This window comes from Electrona antarctica, assembly GCF_951216825.1.
Source record: "Electrona antarctica genome assembly, chromosome: 20".
Classification (NCBI taxonomy): domain Eukaryota; kingdom Metazoa; phylum Chordata; class Actinopteri; order Myctophiformes; family Myctophidae; genus Electrona; species Electrona antarctica.
The window spans coordinates 23,836,855-23,853,820 of record NC_136801.1 but is presented as its reverse complement, the minus strand read 5'-3'; the positions used below and the strand labels follow the sequence as shown (position 1 = coordinate 23,853,820).

General features: G+C 44.5%; 2 protein-coding genes across 3 annotated transcripts; both read right to left on the bottom strand.

Annotated features, from left to right (window-relative positions):
• Nucleotides 1-547: 547 nt before the first annotated feature.
• LOC306913595 (uncharacterized protein) lies at nt 548-6,540 on the bottom strand. The gene is made up of 5 exons (XM_079490357.1): nt 6,465-6,540; nt 5,813-6,202; nt 1,827-4,247; nt 979-1,080; nt 548-704 (listed from the first exon to the last, which is right to left on the bottom strand). The coding sequence occupies exons 2-5, from the start codon at nt 6,198-6,200 to the stop codon at nt 676-678; spliced, it is 2,940 nt and encodes a 979-aa protein (XP_079346483.1). The 5' UTR covers nt 6,201-6,202; nt 6,465-6,540; the 3' UTR covers nt 548-675.
• Nucleotides 6,541-8,345: 1,805 nt separating this feature from the next.
• LOC306912688 (bucky ball-like) lies at nt 8,346-15,905 on the bottom strand. 2 transcript variants are annotated; one of them, XM_079489096.1, is made up of 6 exons: nt 15,662-15,905; nt 13,347-13,481; nt 11,439-12,989; nt 11,039-11,164; nt 9,232-9,369; nt 8,346-8,641 (listed from the first exon to the last, which is right to left on the bottom strand). In XM_079489096.1, the coding sequence occupies exons 1-6, from the start codon at nt 15,666-15,668 to the stop codon at nt 8,613-8,615; spliced, it is 1,986 nt and encodes a 661-aa protein (XP_079345222.1). In that variant the 5' UTR covers nt 15,669-15,905; the 3' UTR covers nt 8,346-8,612. The 2 variants fall into 2 exon arrangements, with proteins under 2 accessions (XP_079345222.1, XP_079345223.1); XM_079489097.1 differs by having other exon boundaries at nt 9,232-9,345; nt 15,662-15,904.
• Between the last annotated feature and the right edge of the window lie 1,061 nt (nt 15,906-16,966).

Genomic DNA, 16,966 nt, shown 5'->3' with positions numbered 1-16,966 from the left:
ACCCAATTTGTGCTTTGGGATCAACAAAATTGCCTTACCCATGTGTGATTGAGACATTTCAATCAGGTTACATTTCTGAGCAGTGGTCGCACCATGTGGAAACAGTGCCAGCTACTGGACAATCATGTTTACTACACAGGTTTATGAAGTCAATGCAAGTCCATTAATCCTAGTTAAGGTAAGGGGAAATCGGGTTATTAACCACTTAAACCCCATAACCCCATACGTTGACGAGTCCATTGGGAGTTCCTCAGGGCTTTTTATACTAGTGTATTTTCCATTTTAGCTCTACATAATATAAAATAGACGATCTACAAGCTTACAAAGCAAAATCTCAGAGCTGTACATAAATATTCCTTGTCCCCATGGCGTGACAGGAGCAGTTGGATAATAAGGACAGTGTTGCCCTGATGCATTGTGCGCTTTTAGTGCCTTTGTCACTGCATAGCACCATTGTACAACAAACAAAGCATAAATAGTAATCCAATCAGGCTATAGAAACCACAATAATTACCACTAAAAAAAAAAAAAGAGTACAAAAAGGAACTATAATAAAGCGGTGTTTATTTATTCAATAAATAGTGAACATAGTGATTTTAAGATTAATTTCAAATGTATGCATGTGTAGATAATTTAAAAAGTGTTAATAAATATAATGAGTGCTCTTAGTGCAAATCATTGTCTTGTGTCTGTTCCGTGAATTCCTGCAGAGAAAAGAACGATGTAATTATTCACAAATCATTCATAAAATAATAAAATGGTACAATGCAATTTATCCATTTGTAACGGTGAATGAATGTAAATGGAATTTACGGGTACTTTTGCTTATACTGTACTGTATAAGGGAAATATGTATTGTTTAATTTGAAGCCTTCCATATTGCCATTGTTATGCCATCCCATCTATAGTAATCTTCCACAAGAGTTAAATGATCATTCTGAATTTTACAGTATACCAAGAAAAAGCACTGAATTTAACCTTGTGATTGTGATATCCTGTGTTTGATCAAGTGTTGTGATCTGACGCCGTTCTTCCTGCTTTCGGTGTCATGGATAACCTCTGTGGCATTCCATGACCTCTCTGAAAAAAAAGAAAACTGCACATGAATCCATTTAGTTTACCAGTATCAATAAGCTTAACTTCACCAATGGCAAAACCCTGAAAGAGTTCATACCAGATAAAACTTGTTTGTTTTGGGTGGAAACCTCTTATGTCCAAAACCATTCCTTTTTATTATAATTACATTTATACTTGAATGTCCTCTATAAGCTCAACGAGTCGTATTGCGATTCATTCTGAGCTTGCCATCTGCCATTTTCTCTTCTTTTGTAACACTAGTACGACAAAGTAGGGCATTCATTTGTGAAAAAGAAAACATTGTTGAAATATGGATACAAGGTTTCTGCCCGACTGCAACGAGATGCAAGATCATAGGTGCAAACCCCCAAGTGAAAATGGTCCATCTACAAGTTACAATGAGTCATTGGGAGCTTGTAGATCGGCTATTTCCGCTATTCATCATATGACAATGTATATTTACCAACCTAAATCCTCTTTACTTAGTAAATATTCTGATTCTAAAAACTGTACTTGGTCTGCCCCTTCTACTCCAATTTAAATCAGCAGATCTACAAGTTCAGCCAGAAATGGCACATAAGACAACCTCACCACAGGACAACAACCTCACCACAGGACAACAACCTCACCACAGGGCAACAGGTCACATTGCAACACGTAGTGACCTTTTAGATCGGCCACGTCTGGCAAATGTTAACGCCAGAGTGGCGGGTGCTATGGTCCAATTGGTTAAAAACAATTAAACGTACCAGTTGGCCTCTTGTGTGCCATGTAGTGTGAATGCACGTTTCTCCTCTGGTCCTTCTGGGGACCAGGCACCGTGAGGTTCTCCCTGTTCATCTCCCTCATGGCGTTGCTGTGGGCACGTCGACGCGGGCCCTCCAATGCCGCCGGGTGTTGCTGGAGGAACTCGTCACAGATGCAGTTCTTCTCCCCGAGCTTGGGGTACAGCGCGACAGGACACTTCTCAAAGTGCGGTCTACAGCTCAGGGGCTTCTTGTGATCCACGACACCCCTCCGCTTTGGCCCGGTCAGATGATAACTGTTCTCGGAGGTCTCTCCCTCCGTGTCGTCTCGACACGAACCGGGGACGTTTGGGCCGGAAACTCTTCTCACCACCCGTTTCTTTACGTGGGATTTGCAGGCTTCGCAAGTCGGTAACAGGGCGTCATCCAATGGTTGGAAATTGAGGCTATTTCTTTTTAACAGCCGTGCGTCCAGTCCTGCACCTGTGGACAAGCGGACCCTGTGTTTTGCTAGACATCTAGCACAAATTTGATCGCCCCTGTAGGCGCAGGGGGTTGACATGTTCCCATCACATTTTCGTTTGAGGAAGCACTCATGGTCAGAGAGGCTCCTCCGGTCTACCATGCCTTTCACATTGATCAGCTCTGCTTTGGCCTTAAGGGCAACTTGATGCTCCTTAATGTCCAGGTCCAGTTTCCTCCCTCTGCCAGGAACGCCCAGAGCTCGGCCGCCCAGGGTTTTACGCTGCTTCTGTGGAGTTCGCAGCACGTCATCATTAGAGTATGAATGTTCAAGGTCAGCAAGGTCATGGGTTGAGGGTAGGTAGGCAGGAAGAGACTCAAACGACGTCTCCTGGTGGTCTTGGTTATCCAGTTCCATTCTCTGTTGGCTTACATGTGTGACAGGCTGATTATTATCCACCCACAGTGAATTGGGTGCAAGTGTCACCTCTGCGGTGGGGCCAACTTCTGATTTAGTAGGAACCACTTCTGTAACAGAGACAGTAGTGAGAGACAAACCAGTGACGGCAGGGTCCACTTCACCCAAAGGATCACCTGCGGAGGGCCCCACCTCCATCACGGGGTCCTCGTGTAATGGTGACATCTCGATCTGGGGGGCTGGCTCTTCCACTGGCACATCCTCTCTTGCCACCAGCTCTTCTGCTAAGGGGACCTCTTCAACAGAGGTCGGTTCCTCTACAGGGGCTTCCAGGCAAGTGTGGTTCAACCACTCGGATGAAGCGATGCAGGTCTCTTCCAGTGAGGGGATACCAGAGTCTGGAGTTGGGGGGCTACAAGGAGGTTCCAGATCCAGAGAGGGGACACAAGAGTCGTCCAAACAGGTGATGGGAGAGTATTCCATATGAGGGATACAGGGGTCATCCAAACAGGGGACGCAAGAGTCTTCCAAACAGGGTACACGAGATTCTTCCTGAGGGGGGACAAAAGAGTTTTCCGAAGTGAGCATATAAGAGTGATCTAGTGTGGTGAAAAAAGAGTGATCGAGTAAGGGGGTGGTGCAAGCGGCGTCAAATGACCACAAGTTCGAATCCATCTTCTGCCGCTCTTCCAGGTCCTTCTTGTCAAAGGGCAGATGGATAACTTTAAAATGGTCCGTCTTGGAAGTCCTGGCGGTCGTGTTCAGACCCGTCTCGCTTGTCATCAATTGGTCATCATCGTGTACCGGTAGTGCACTGTCCAAAGCCACACTCACAGGCTCTCTCTGGGATTTGGATTCCACCAGAGCAGGGGGCTGGTCAGCACTGCTGCCCCAGGGTGGCGCCACCAGCAGGAGGTCAGGACAGGCCTGGAAGTCCTGCTCCACCGGTTCACCCTCCTCTGGCACAAGGCCCTCTCTGAGGGTGGCGATGGAGCTGCACTGGACTACGTTATGGGAGTACTGCTGGACTAACTCGGATGTCTCAGGAGAAGTCAGGATATTGAGTCCCATTGGGGTACTGCAACATTCAATCGTCACCTCTTCCGTCTGGATTACAAAGCTGCTCTTCGCAGCTGGAGCAGCCCTTGTAGCAGAACAATGGCGGTCTGCTAGACATGTTTTGTCCTTTGCAGCCGAGGCTGGAGCGAGAGGGCGGCAGGTGGCAGAACTACTAGTAGCAGTTTTACCATCGTTACTGTAAACAGGAAGTCCATTTGAGACTTTAGCAGCATCAGAGTGTGGGCTATTGGACCTGTGGGGTACCGTCAGTGGCTCAGTTTGAACCTCGGAGCTGGTCATTTCTCTGGCGGGGCCGTTCTGCTGGTAGCGGAACCTACGAGAGTGGTAAGCCATAGTTTGGTAGTGGTGGGGGTTGAGCATGCGTCTGTAATCCATCAGATGAAGGTGGGTCTGGGGTAGGACGTACCCTGGTGGTTCCATGTACGGACTGGGCTGATACTGTGGCATCATCTGCATGCCATATCCTTAATGAAATAACAAAACATATACATGAGTAAGAGTAGAGTAACACTAGGGCACAACCCAAAGAAGGCTTGGGTGGCCTGCAACTTGTAGGTCATTAAATTGCAGTTTTACTTCTTAGGCAAGTTCGGATAATTTACTGTACAGCATGACAAATTCAATACGGTGAATAAAAATCACACCCGTGTGAAGTGAGGGGCACCCACTTCACCGCTTAAAGCAAACATTAAAAGATCCATAGACTTGGCTGCCACATAACGTTATGTCTGAAAGCCAAATGTTGGAGGGGATATAAACGCCCCTCAAAAACAAAAGCACAAGGCAACACAGCAACAGAGACCAAATTACACAAACTTCCTTCAATGAGCACATTAAATACACAAATTGAGTGTCTTTACCAGCCCCCACCAAGCAGAACACACTGTAAAGCTGTGTGCCTCATAGCCATGCGTTCATTGAAAGACGTTTGCATGCATTTAGTGTTGGCTCTTATTGTGTGTACAGCCAGTGGTGGAAAGTAACTAAGTACAATTGAGGTATTTGTACTTTACTTGTGTGTCAAATTTTCACAGTCACATTAACCACTTCAGCCCTATACATAGCTCCTTTCGGAACCCTACGTTAAAGTTTCTGACATTTTGATGACTTTATGTAGGGTTCCTTCTCACCGGATTCAAGCGACATGGGATGCCATCTGATTTCCTCTGACTTAGCCCTGTGCTGCGGTGTGGGTGTCACGCTGACGTATTCCAAACGAAGCATATAAACGCTATAGGAGACAACGAACCATCTGACCCCCCCCGCGAACGGCTCAGAAGCCGTTAAGTATTTTTAATGTTTGTACGACCGTTTTGCCAGCTCTGAAATTCTCTCTTCGGTCCCTCCTTGTTGACATCTCGGTTGGCTAGCTGCGCCTACGAGGCGCGTAGGGAGGCGCTGCTAGCCAACCAAGATGCCGAGAGGCGGTACAATGGGATGTCAACAAGAGAGAATTTCAGAGCTGCCAAAACGGTCGTACAAACATTAAAAATACTTAACGGCTTCTGAGCCGTTCGCGGGGGGGGTCAGATGGTTCGTTGTCTCCTATAGCGTTCATATGCTTCGTTTGGAATATGTCAGCGTGACACCCACACCGCAGCACAGGGCTAAGTCAGAGGAAATCAGATGGCATCCCATGTCGCTTGAGGCCGGTGAGACCGGACCCTACGTGGTAGGTCCAAAGGAGCTCAACCCGGGGGGTCCGGAGACGGGCTACCCTATACACATTCCAGCCATTTCAAAATAGCCGATCTAGAAGCTCACACTGCGTCGCATCTGCTATTTTCAAAAGGTTTTTAATATACATTTGAAAACTTGAAACAAGCACTTTCTAGATTTGGTACTTTAAGTACATGCTACAAATAAGTTTACTTTTACACAAGTAAACTTAAATTTCAGACTTTTACTTGTAACAGAGTAAGTCTATATAATGCAATATTGACATTTTTACTCAAGTACAACATGTGAGTACTTTTTCCCTACCACTGTGTACAGCACATGTTATCAAACAAACAATCTTGTCACTCACCTAGCCCTGGGTATCCACAGGGTACCATAGGGTTGTAAGGCATGGGCATAGGCATGGCTACAGGCCACTGCAGGTTATGCATGGGAATGTACGGCTGATGAGAGGGCTGAACGTAGAAGAATGGCTTGTGGTGCTGCGGAGGCCGGTAGTGGTGGTGAGGAGGGTTCTCCTGGGTTCTCTGACCACCTCCGTAAGGCCCCTGAGATGTCTGCTGAGGAGGAGGAGGATCCTGGGGCCCCTGGGGAGCCTGCTGAGGCTCCTGGGGTCTCGGTGGAGCTCCTCCATAAGGTCCCTGAGAAGCCTGCTGTTGGACTCCTCCGGGCAGGTTCGTCGGACCACGAGGTCCCATGGCAAACGTTTGATGCAATGTAGGCGCAGGAGCTTCCATACCTGTAAAAGAAAGAATAAATGTGGTTACAAGAGGTCTGGAACAAAAACAAATCACAAATCACAGCAGGAACAGAGATAATGGAGAGAGAGAGAGAGAGAGAGTAAAATGGTTGACAATCATGGCTTCTAGCTAAAACCAGTGTTAAGAGCATTTATCACTAAATTAATTGAAAGTCCATGAATAATTTAAGGATAATCTTGAACAGTGCAAAAGCTGCAGGTACACAGTAACAGTACTGTAGGTTGCGAAAGTTTTACATACATGAAAACTTGAACAGTGCGTCTATCAAACCACCACAGCTGCCCCAGCTATCACTTAAAACAACAGACAAATCAGAGGTTGAACTCACATCAGCTGCTCGCCCGGGACAGGTGACGGACATCCAATTAGGCTACGCTTCATTGACCCGAACAAGCCAATGAGAATTAACCACGTTTTGCTGGATCTGGTTGGACCACTGCGATGTTTCAGGTCACCTGACGAGGCAACAGGAGAGGTCGCTGTGTGTGTGTGTGTGTGTGTGTGTGTGAGAACACAAAGCTTTCAATATAATACCAAGTTTACATACGGTATGAACCGGTGTACTTTCTTATATTTTGAAGGTGCTTCTTTAGCTTTCATTATTATAAATATGCAATATAGCCTACGTACTAATTGAGTCTAAAGGCATATTCATATTCCAGTTTTAAGGTGATAAGGTTTTTACTAACGACCGAAGCGGTGGTTAGTAAAAACAGAGAGATGTGTTTTGGGTGAGTGGTTGAGTCGCTTATCACTGCGGCGTGACGTCATGTTGTAGTTTTCGGTAGTCTCCTTAAATTATCACCTAAAACTGGAGTATGAATATGCCTTAACACTGGTCCAGTGGGAAATTAACCACTTTCATGGGTGACATTTCTCATAAATAGCTAAAACAAAAAAAATCTACAAGCTCAATGCATCGCGATTCAGTGAGCTTGTACACTAAATCGTCCATTTTCACTGCATGACACATTTCTATGATCTATTGTATAAAATAAAGGGCTAAACCGGAAAAAGACAATAACATTGACACTTTGGTCCTTATATAAGACAGATGGAGGAGAAGACTTCTGTGCTGTAGGTCTTTAATGGTAAATATGCAGGTTTACATCAGGTTATGGTGCATGTCTAGGGACCTTTTATGATACTAGAGCAGTGCCCGTTGGGGCCTCTACAGCGGTGGCTGTTGGGCACGGGGATACTTGGAACGATTGGAAATGCATGCCCCACCCAGAATCCCAAATATTATGTCTGTGTCCCTTTTATGCCCATATATGGAGTTCTTTCTTTGTCAGGCATGCACAAATATGGAGTCAGGCCAGCTCCATATATGGACATTGGGCAGGGGTCCTGTCCAGAGCCCGGGCAGAGGCCTTTTGTCTGCTTCAACTCAAAGACATGTCACCTACAGACGTTCTCAGACGACACACGAACACAGCAGTGGTCGGCTTCTCTCAGGTGACAACTGTTTAGCACCAAGTGTGGTGAAGGACTATGTGCAGTGGAGTGAGGAATAACCACCTCCAGCTAAATGCTAGACCAAGGAGTTGGTGGTGGTGGACTGCTAGGGCCGATTCATACTCCTATTTTAGAGCCCAATAAAAGTCGGTTCGGCTACTGAAAATTTCTGACGAGCCGAAATTATTTCGGCACTACAGCACCGAAACAGCGGTAAAATAGGAGTATGAATCGGCCCCTAGTCTACTGCATAACCAAGAGGGTACTTCCGGTCCCGAGCAAGTAGGCCTACTGTCAGATACAGCAATACTATATTATAGTATTGCTGTATCTGACAGTAGGCCTACTTTCCTTAATCTGTATCTTTGCAACTGTAAAACTGCTGAAATTCCCCTGCGGGATCAATACACTTTATCAATCTATCAGTCACATTTGTTTTATTTTTTTAAAGATATTCCCCAGGGGGAGATCCAGGGTGTTACAGCAGCAAGGAATTCAAAAATAAACTCCAACAATGCACCGTATATTCAACCTTTTACCCTACAGCACTGGTTCTTAATGTTGGGTGCCATCTAGATATAGATCATACAGCACACATTACAAACACCTTCAAACATTTGGGGAAAGCAAAAGATAGTGAAGGAAGTCAAACTGATACAAGCCTTGGATCTTAATCATGTTTTTATTGGGCTTGTCCCGCAACAGTGGAAAATCATCTGCAAAAATAAGCCAGCGCTCCATCTGCTGGTGCATGTGCAATTAGTTATGCTTAACAGTGTAAATCATCTCTAAATTAATCCATCCACCCCTTATTTTCTAACAAAAATCTAAAGATCTCCACATCTTGTGCAGTGCGTTGAGCATGTCACCATGCAGTGCGTTGTGCATGTCACCACGTGGTCAAAATATTTTCTTCATATATATTATTTATTAACACCTTGGTTCGCCTCTGTTGGAACCTGACAGATAAAAAACAAACAAAAGACACAATGAGTAATATTAATAGCATAGATTATACCACTTTCAGACATTTTCTTCAATACACCAACCATCTAAAATCAAGGTGTCATAAACCAGGAGGTTCCCAAACGTTTACATGCAAAGGACGCCCGAATAGCCATAAGCTCTGGCTGTAGCCTATGATTGTGAAATGGCTAGCTTGTAGATTGAATAGCGAGTTTGTGAGCCTGTAGATTGCAATTCTTTTAAAAACTGTGTGCAAAATAAATAGTGTCAAGTTTAAAGTTCTCTCACACACACACACACACACACACACACACACACACACACACACACACACACACACACACACACACACACACACACACACACACACACACACACACACACACACACACACACACACACACACACACACACACACACACACACACACACACACACACACACACACACACACACACACACACACACCTCTTTTCCAATTGGTCCACTGATGCCCCCTGGTGGCCCCCACTTTGAAAACCTGGGCCATAAAAATAAATCCAAGTATAATTTAACGAAGGCTAAAAACTGTTAATTGCACAACCTCTCTCCCTGTGAAATGGCGGTTCATCGTCGTCACCGTCGTCACCATCGTGGTCGTGGTCTCCGTGCTGTCGGTGGTATCCCGCTGGTTTGCAGGACACTTTCCTCAGCATCTCTATTGCAGTGCAAAGGAGCACACCTGAATCAACGGGTTTAACTAGTGCCACACAATTATGATCCAATTGATAACTAACTACAGTGTTCTGACAAATTAAACATGGGTACTAATCTTAATTTCGTCCCAGGAACAGCTGGAGAAGGAGTATTGAGACCGAAATGGCAGAGAGAGCTCAACTGGGGAGACCTCGAAAGAACGGCTAAAAGCCGAGTGAAATGGAGGACATTTATCAAGGGCTTAATAGTCCGGCAGCCGAGGTGGACGGGTGGGAAATTTGGTCTTTTTTATTGTCTATATACTATACATTCATGAATCCACTTGCTGACTGGCTGTCACTATTGGGCAATTTTTTTATAGGGGTTTCTTGTGACCCTACCATTAACATCCGATGGCAGGCAAAGATGTAAAAAATGTCAAACTTTCCATTTGCTTTAAGTAGCATGTGACATGTCAAACTAGGGGTTTTCATGATTCTGAATCCATTCCAAGGATTCGTTTTGCACAAAATACACTCCTTGGGCTAAAAACAGCCACTTGCTCAAAATGTGCTGACCTAATCACATTTGTCATGATTGCAATGGCCGTTTTTAGCCCAAGGAGTGGGCAAGTTTGACAAGTCACATACTACTTAAAGCAAAAGGAAACTTTGACATTTTTGCCTCCCATAGGATGTTAATGGTAGGGTCACAAGAAACCACTATAAAGGAAATTGCCCAATAGTGACAGCCAGTCAGCAAGTGGATTCATGAATGTATGTATATAGACAATATTTTAAGCCAATAAAAAAAGACTATACCAAATTTCCCACTTTAAACAAAAGAAGCCTGTCGGCTGCCGGACTATAAGTCAAGTGACTCAAGTCACAAATCTTCATACGAGGAAGAATTGTCTCTGCTACAGTGATAATTTTCATCTGCCTCAACGTCTTTTATATATTTTTGAGGGGTGCTATCCCCTCCAATGCCCGTCATATGGCAGCCAAGTCTATGGACTTTGAATGTTTGTACTTTGTTTAGAGCACTTTTAACAAAAGTGTTACAATTTGTATTTCGGTTTACCTTTTAGGCTTCGTAAGCACAAATTGCACAGGGCAGATATGACGAATAACTTAAATATGCAAAGAAATCACATTTAATACATTTTTATACATATTTCTTTCCCCCCAAATAGCGGAAATAGTTGATCTACAAGCTTACAAGTGACGTGTTGTAAGCTTGTAGATCTGCTATTTTTTGAGTGGTGTAAACCACTCCTACAACTGGCTTTTGTGTGCAGAAAAAAATGAGCATGGTTGCTATGTTCAAAATAATTTCTGACGTAATTAAATCACACCCGGGTGAACTGGATGACCGTAGCAACCATGGTCATTTTCTCTGCACAGAAAAAGCCAGTTGTGAAATCACATCCGGGTGTGATTTCATTACGTCAGATCAGAGCTGATCAGGCTACATAATACCTTACCTTATTTCATTACGTCAGACATTACGTCAGACCACAGCTGATCATGCTATATAAAACCTTACACCACTCGGTTCACACGGGTGTGATTTTTTTTAAATGTATGGACATTTTTCAACATGGAAACGATTGACGATTATGCAAAAAAGAATTGTCATTACCTCAAATAATTGCGATCAGGCAATTACGTAATAATTGTGACAGGCCTTTGAGGCCTATGTATGTATCTTACCTTGTCTTTGCAGAGAGGTCTGTAGTCTCCTTTTGGGTATCACGTCACTGTACTGAGTAGTGTACTCCCACCTGCCATGGTCTGAAGCATGGTCTGAAGTGGCTACATGGTCTCTGCAAGGTCCATCTAACAGAGAGAACAAAGGCTTCACCTGAGCGTCACCGTGTTGGTAAAGCATGGCAATGGTCCAGTCCGGTAGACTGATATAACCACGTAAAATCTAGCAGCCCTATTATGACTGTCAAAATAACAGATCTACAAGCTCACAATGCAACGCATACTGTACCAGCTGGATACGCCAGCTGGATACGCCGTGTGCAGTACGATTGGAAAATCAGTCAGATTGAAAAAGGAGCGCTCGTTTTCTTCACCGTCGCACATCGATACAGAACAGACTTACCTTGGCAGGTTTTACTCTGCGAACCGCTGTCGGTGACTTCGATGTCTTCAGCCATCTCTCCCTCACAGAGTTCTGGCCGCCCCTGCTGGTTCACAGTGTTTGAGGACTCTTGGCCCTGGCTTCTTTTACAGGAATGATGCTGTGATGCATGTCGCTGAGAGAGAGAATGGGCCTTCCTCAGCACAGTGTGCTTCCTCACAAACACTCTGGGCGGAGGCTCGCAGCCTCTGTCCAATCTGCATTCTTCATCCGAGTCGGCAGCTTCGTCTTCGTATGACTTTGGGCTGTGAGCTTTGCCCCTGGTCGTCCCCTTTGCTATACTCGTACCACAGCAGGCACACAGGAACTTTTTGGAAGGCGCCGGCCTCACGTCCCCAGCTCCCTTAACCACATGGGGGGACCCGTCGGTGACTTCCGTGAGCATCCTGCTCGGATACATGCGCTTTGGGAAAAGGTCCACGTCTTCAAAGTCGGTGGAGAACATCTCGTCCCTGGAGGAGAGCTCGTCCAGGGATGGGCTGAGGACGCTCATCCGCCCGTGGGTGGAGGGTGTGCGTAGGTAGGGGTAATAGTACGGGGACACAGGAGAGGAGAGGCGGCCCGACCTGATGGGCTTCGGTGGTCCTCCGCAAAGCACCGGACTGTCACCCAGCAGAGCTCCGCTTGTCAGGACCTTTTCAAAGGGCAGCTTGAGGATTTTGTTGCTTAATTCGTCATCCACTTCATCTGGAGAGCCTGTGCGACCATCTGCGTTTGAGAACTTGTCACTGGTTGTCACCCCTTTACAAGTCTGTTGTTCAGCAGAAGAGGGAGAGAGTGGTTGCTGAGTTGAAGTGTCTACGATCCATTTCAAGAGCTCATCAGCGTCACGCCTGCAGATGTCTGACTCGTCCGACTGCTTGTCCAAGACTTCTGCTTTGGGTTTTTCAAACAATTCATTGTCGTCGACTGCTGTTTGCAGTGCATCGTGGCGCTCCTCGTGGACAGATGAGCTGTCAAGGGGCATGTCCTCTTGATAGCCCACTGACCAGCAGCCCCGACGGCCGAGATCCTCCAGGCTTCTTCGGCTCGATTCTCCGTCATAGACTGCTGTGGTAGAGTCACTTAACATCACAGCCGGAGACTGCAAATTGCTGCCCTCTCTGGCCCCACCGCCCTTCTCCTCTCCTGGGGAGAAAATTCCAGAGGACTGGGACGCAACACCCGAGTCGAGCTCCTTCTCGCGTCCGTCCCTCTCAGCAGCTAGCTCACCAGTCCCAAGCTTCCCCAGGCATTCGATTAGTTTGGCAATGGCATCACTGGGGTCTGTTTGAACCTCAGAGCAGGCCATCTCGCGGTGCACATGATGAGACTGAGGGGGATATTGATGTTGATAATATTGTTGGTGTTGGTGGTGTTGGCGAAACGGAATATCGCCAGCAGGAGGCAGGTGGTAATGTGGCTCAAACATCCGTCTGTAGTCCATTGGATGCATTTGGCCTTGGGGGAGAACAAAGCCTGGGTACTGCATGTACTGGTACGGGGGTACGTATGGACGTCCAAAGTTATATCCTATAGGAGACAAAAGGGCAATTAAAATCGGTTTGTAACATGATCTAGTGTTCTATTGGGAGGACGACATGTGAAAATCTGACAATCGGAGAAAAAAAAAACAAGAAAGGAAGAAGAATGAAGAAAAGGAAAGGGGGGGGGGGGGGGGGGGGGAGTACAAAGAGTACAAACAGCATTATGACTCAACCTCAAATAGTCCAGTTATCCACACCCTTGAACCATTGGTGGTACAATACATCTGGAGTTAGTCCAGTGAGATGGCTCATAGTATTTTGAAGTGAAAGATGAGACGCTGCCAATGTTTGCAAACATTCTCAACAGATACTGCTCGGTAACATTTAGGTATAGTAGACCTACCTCCAGGCGGTCCATAGAGATAGGGGTTGTGTGGCATGTGCCACTGCTGCTGGTGTTGGGGGTATGGCTGAGATGGTGGCTGAACGTAGAAGAAAGGTTTGGGATGCTGTCCGCTCCCCGCTGAGTGTGCTTGATCTGCAGTGTGCAACAAGTCAGTTTGTCAGAAACAAGTACAAGCAAATGCCTTAGCCTTGCATTCAAGACTGATTTATTCCAAACATTAGGTATAATAGGACCCGTCTGTGGCGACATGCTTTCCACAACAACAGACCAGGCCGTCGGATCCGATATTCATTCAGGGCCGGAATAACCCCTTTGTGGTACCTGGGGCGACGACCTGGTTCAGTGTCTCCGGGACAAAATGGCGTCAGTACTAGTAGGGCACAGATTTATCACCATTTTAGCAGCACTATGGCCCCTGTATTTCAGGTCTTTGTTTCTCTTTTTGGTCAGGCGTTTGGTGCCTCTGGCTGCAGCCTAGCCGCAATTTGCAACTCTACATTTGTTTTATAATGGGATGAATCTAGAGTTGCAATACCCTCCATTGACTCCCTACTCATCCAAATTGCGTTTGCGATCTGCTTGTATTAAACGACGTTAAACTCACCAACAGTGTTAATATAAGTGCATGCTTGATTGTTACAAGTAGGGAGAGGGGAGATGCAAGTAAACTTTAGACAGATTAATGAATTAATGAATATCGTCTGGCCTGGATTAATGCAGACTTCAGGGCTGCAGCTAGCCGCAATTTGCAACTCTAGATTTTTTTTATAATGGGATGAATCTAGAGTTGCAATACCCCTACTCATCCAAATTGCGTTTGTGATCTGCTTGTATTAAACAACGTTAAACTCACCAACATTGCAGCTGTAGGCCAAGCTTGAATTATCCTCTTTCAATCTGCCGAGCTTGTTTTTCATGAAAATCCCCCGTAGACATGTTATGATCTACTTTCTGTCAAGAAATTCTGTGCATGTGATTCTTTTTCTAAGTGCTGGAGTTTGGAAGCACTCGTCGTAAGTCACTGAACGGTCCTGCGTACCACCTGTTTCGAATCAGCACATAATTCAGGAGGCAGCAGCACGACCCGTTAAAGAAAACGAGTGCTTCCAAACTGCAACACTTAGAAAAAGAATCACATGCACAGAATTTCTTGACAGAAAGTAGATGATACCATGTCTACGGTGGATTTTTATGAAAAACAAGCTCGGCAGATTGAAAGAGGATAATTCAAGCTTGGCCTACAGCTGCAATGTTTTTGAGTTTAACGTTGTTTAATACAAGCAGATCGCAAACGCAATTTGGATGAGTAGGGGTATTGCAACTCTAGATTCATCCCATTAAAACAAATCTAGAGTTGCAAATTGCAGCTAGCTGCAGCCCTGAAGTCTGCATTAATCCAGGCCAGCCGATATTCATTCATTCATTAATCTGTCTAAAGTTTACTTACATCTCCGCTCTCCCTACTTGTAACAATCAAGCATGCACTTATATTAACACTCAACATAAAGCCACTGTTACCTTGTCTACTGGGCTCACTCTGGACTTTATCATTCCATAGTTTTCTATACAGAGGAATCTTGATCTTGTCAGAGCCTTAACTCTGACCCAAAACAACTTTACATAACATTATACATATTTCCTTGCTGGTCTTCCTCTGTCAATGTCAACCATGTGGTGCCACTAATCAACACCACCAACCAGGGTGGTTTGCAAAACATGATTAACAACATCCCTCTTTATAGAGAAGTAGTAGAACTACAGAACAAAGGCCAACTATATGCTTATATAGGCTATGCTTAACTGTTACAAGTAGGGGAACGTAGACAATTGTAGGGCTTCCCATATAATAGATTAATCCATTTCGTGTTAGTTGACTTTAGTCGATTATTACTCGTTCTCTTTTTAAATAGTTTCCCCCTGGCTATACAGAGTGAATTTAATGAAAAACAATTAGCATATTTCTATTAAGTATGCGATTTAAAGGAGTGCTTTTACATTATTACACTTGGTAAACTAATTCACCTCACTCACAGATTAGATTATCGATACAATTATTGGTTATTATTAGTCAATGGCGTTTTACAGGGACCATGCAGTGTGTAATCTGCAAGATATTAATGGCATTATAGAAAAAATGAAGTAGCCTGATGTTTGTCATAAACCCTCGTTGAATACAGGTTAGTTGTGTTGAGTCAGACACAATAAGCCTAATTAAGATTGTCTATTGATTGAACATTATCCTATTATGTATTAACCTGCTATAAATGCTATAATGCTATAAATCTAGATTGGGAAGTTTAAGTAACCATTACCGTCCATCTTCTCACACGTGCGTGATGAAACGTTCTCGAAATCTCGAATTAGGCTAGTGGTTCTTAAAACATATCCCAGAATGAGAAGCAATGGCAACCTCAAACACTCCCATGTAATCTAATCTAATATAGGTTACAATTATTTGTATGATTTGGTTTCATTCACGCCGAGGAAACAGCAGTCTACCTGAACGCCCATCTATAATAATGTGTAACACCTGCTTGACCTGCGCTGATGATGGGTTGTTTGTTCAACACTTGACGCTTCCTAGTTTTGTTCGCCAGAGGGCAGTATTTCACCTTTGCAGGATATCTGTCTTTAAATTGCATCAAAATGATTTTGAGGCAAATGTAATAGGCCTACATTGTACAATAGAGCCTCACTAGCCTATATGTTGCATTTGTATACAGTGCATTGGGCCTGTACTTTAACCCATTCACACAACGGTGGAGAGAGGAATGATGTAAAAATGTGTTTTTTACATAATTCAATGCATTGAATCATTTGCCAGCAGGAGTTTTATTTTCAGAAGACTGCAATCATGACCTATTTGATTACTTGACTGTACACATGTAAGACCACTTACTTAGACAATGGCCAGAGGCCTATTTCTGCCTCATTTTTTATTTGGCCATGAATGAACCGGTAGGCCAATTTGATTGACACAAAAAAAGAAAATCAGCCACTCTTTATTTTTGAGTGGTGTAAACCACTCCTACAACTGGCTTTGTTAGTGCAGAAAAAATGAGCATGGTTGCTATGTTCACCCTGTTCACCCGGGTGTGATTTCTTGAGTGGTGTAAACCACTCCTACAACTGGCTTTGTTAGTGCAGAAAAAATGAGCATGGTTGCTATGTTCACCCTGTTCACCCGGGTGTGATTTCATTACGTCAGACATGATTTCATTACGTCAGACAGGCTTACAGACCTTACACCACTCAGTTCACACGGGTGTGATTTTTTGTAATATCTTTAGGAAAATAATTGACTGAATGAATCTTATTAGCCCTGAACATGTTGCCATTCCAACAAATCGTGTAGGACGGACAATTTAGTACTATAGTCTGGAATAAACACTCAATGAACTCCTGATCATATTAGGTCAAACAGCAGTTCCAGTCAGGTATTGTTTCTCATGTAAACTGATCAAGTTCTGTAGCCGACTAGGCCTGCAACTGTGATTTATTTTTATTTTTTAAACTTTGAGTATTTCCAGTTTTTCAAAATATCAGTGGTTTTCAACAGATTTTGACCCAGGGACCACCATCCTGACTAAGAGCAACTTGGGGACAACCACTATTGT

Coding starts and splice junctions, on each gene's coding strand:
- LOC306913595 (XM_079490357.1), bottom strand. CDS start 6,200: ATGGAAGCTCCTGCGCCTACATTGCATCAAACGTTTGCCATGGGACCT. Junction 1,081..1,826: donor GGCACACAAGAGGCCAACTG/GTACGTTTAATT, acceptor CTTTTTTTTCAG/AGAGGTCATGGAATGCCACA. Junction 705..978: donor CAGGATATCACAATCACAAG/GTTAAATTCAGT, acceptor TTTTCTCTGCAG/GAATTCACGGAACAGACACA.
- LOC306912688 (XM_079489096.1), bottom strand. Junction 11,165..11,438: donor GCAGAGTAAAACCTGCCAAG/GTAAGTCTGTTC, acceptor TCTCTCTGTTAG/ATGGACCTTGCAGAGACCAT. Junction 8,642..9,231: donor GCCATTTCACAGGGAGAGAG/GTTGTGCAATTA, acceptor TTTATCTGTCAG/GTTCCAACAGAGGCGAACCA.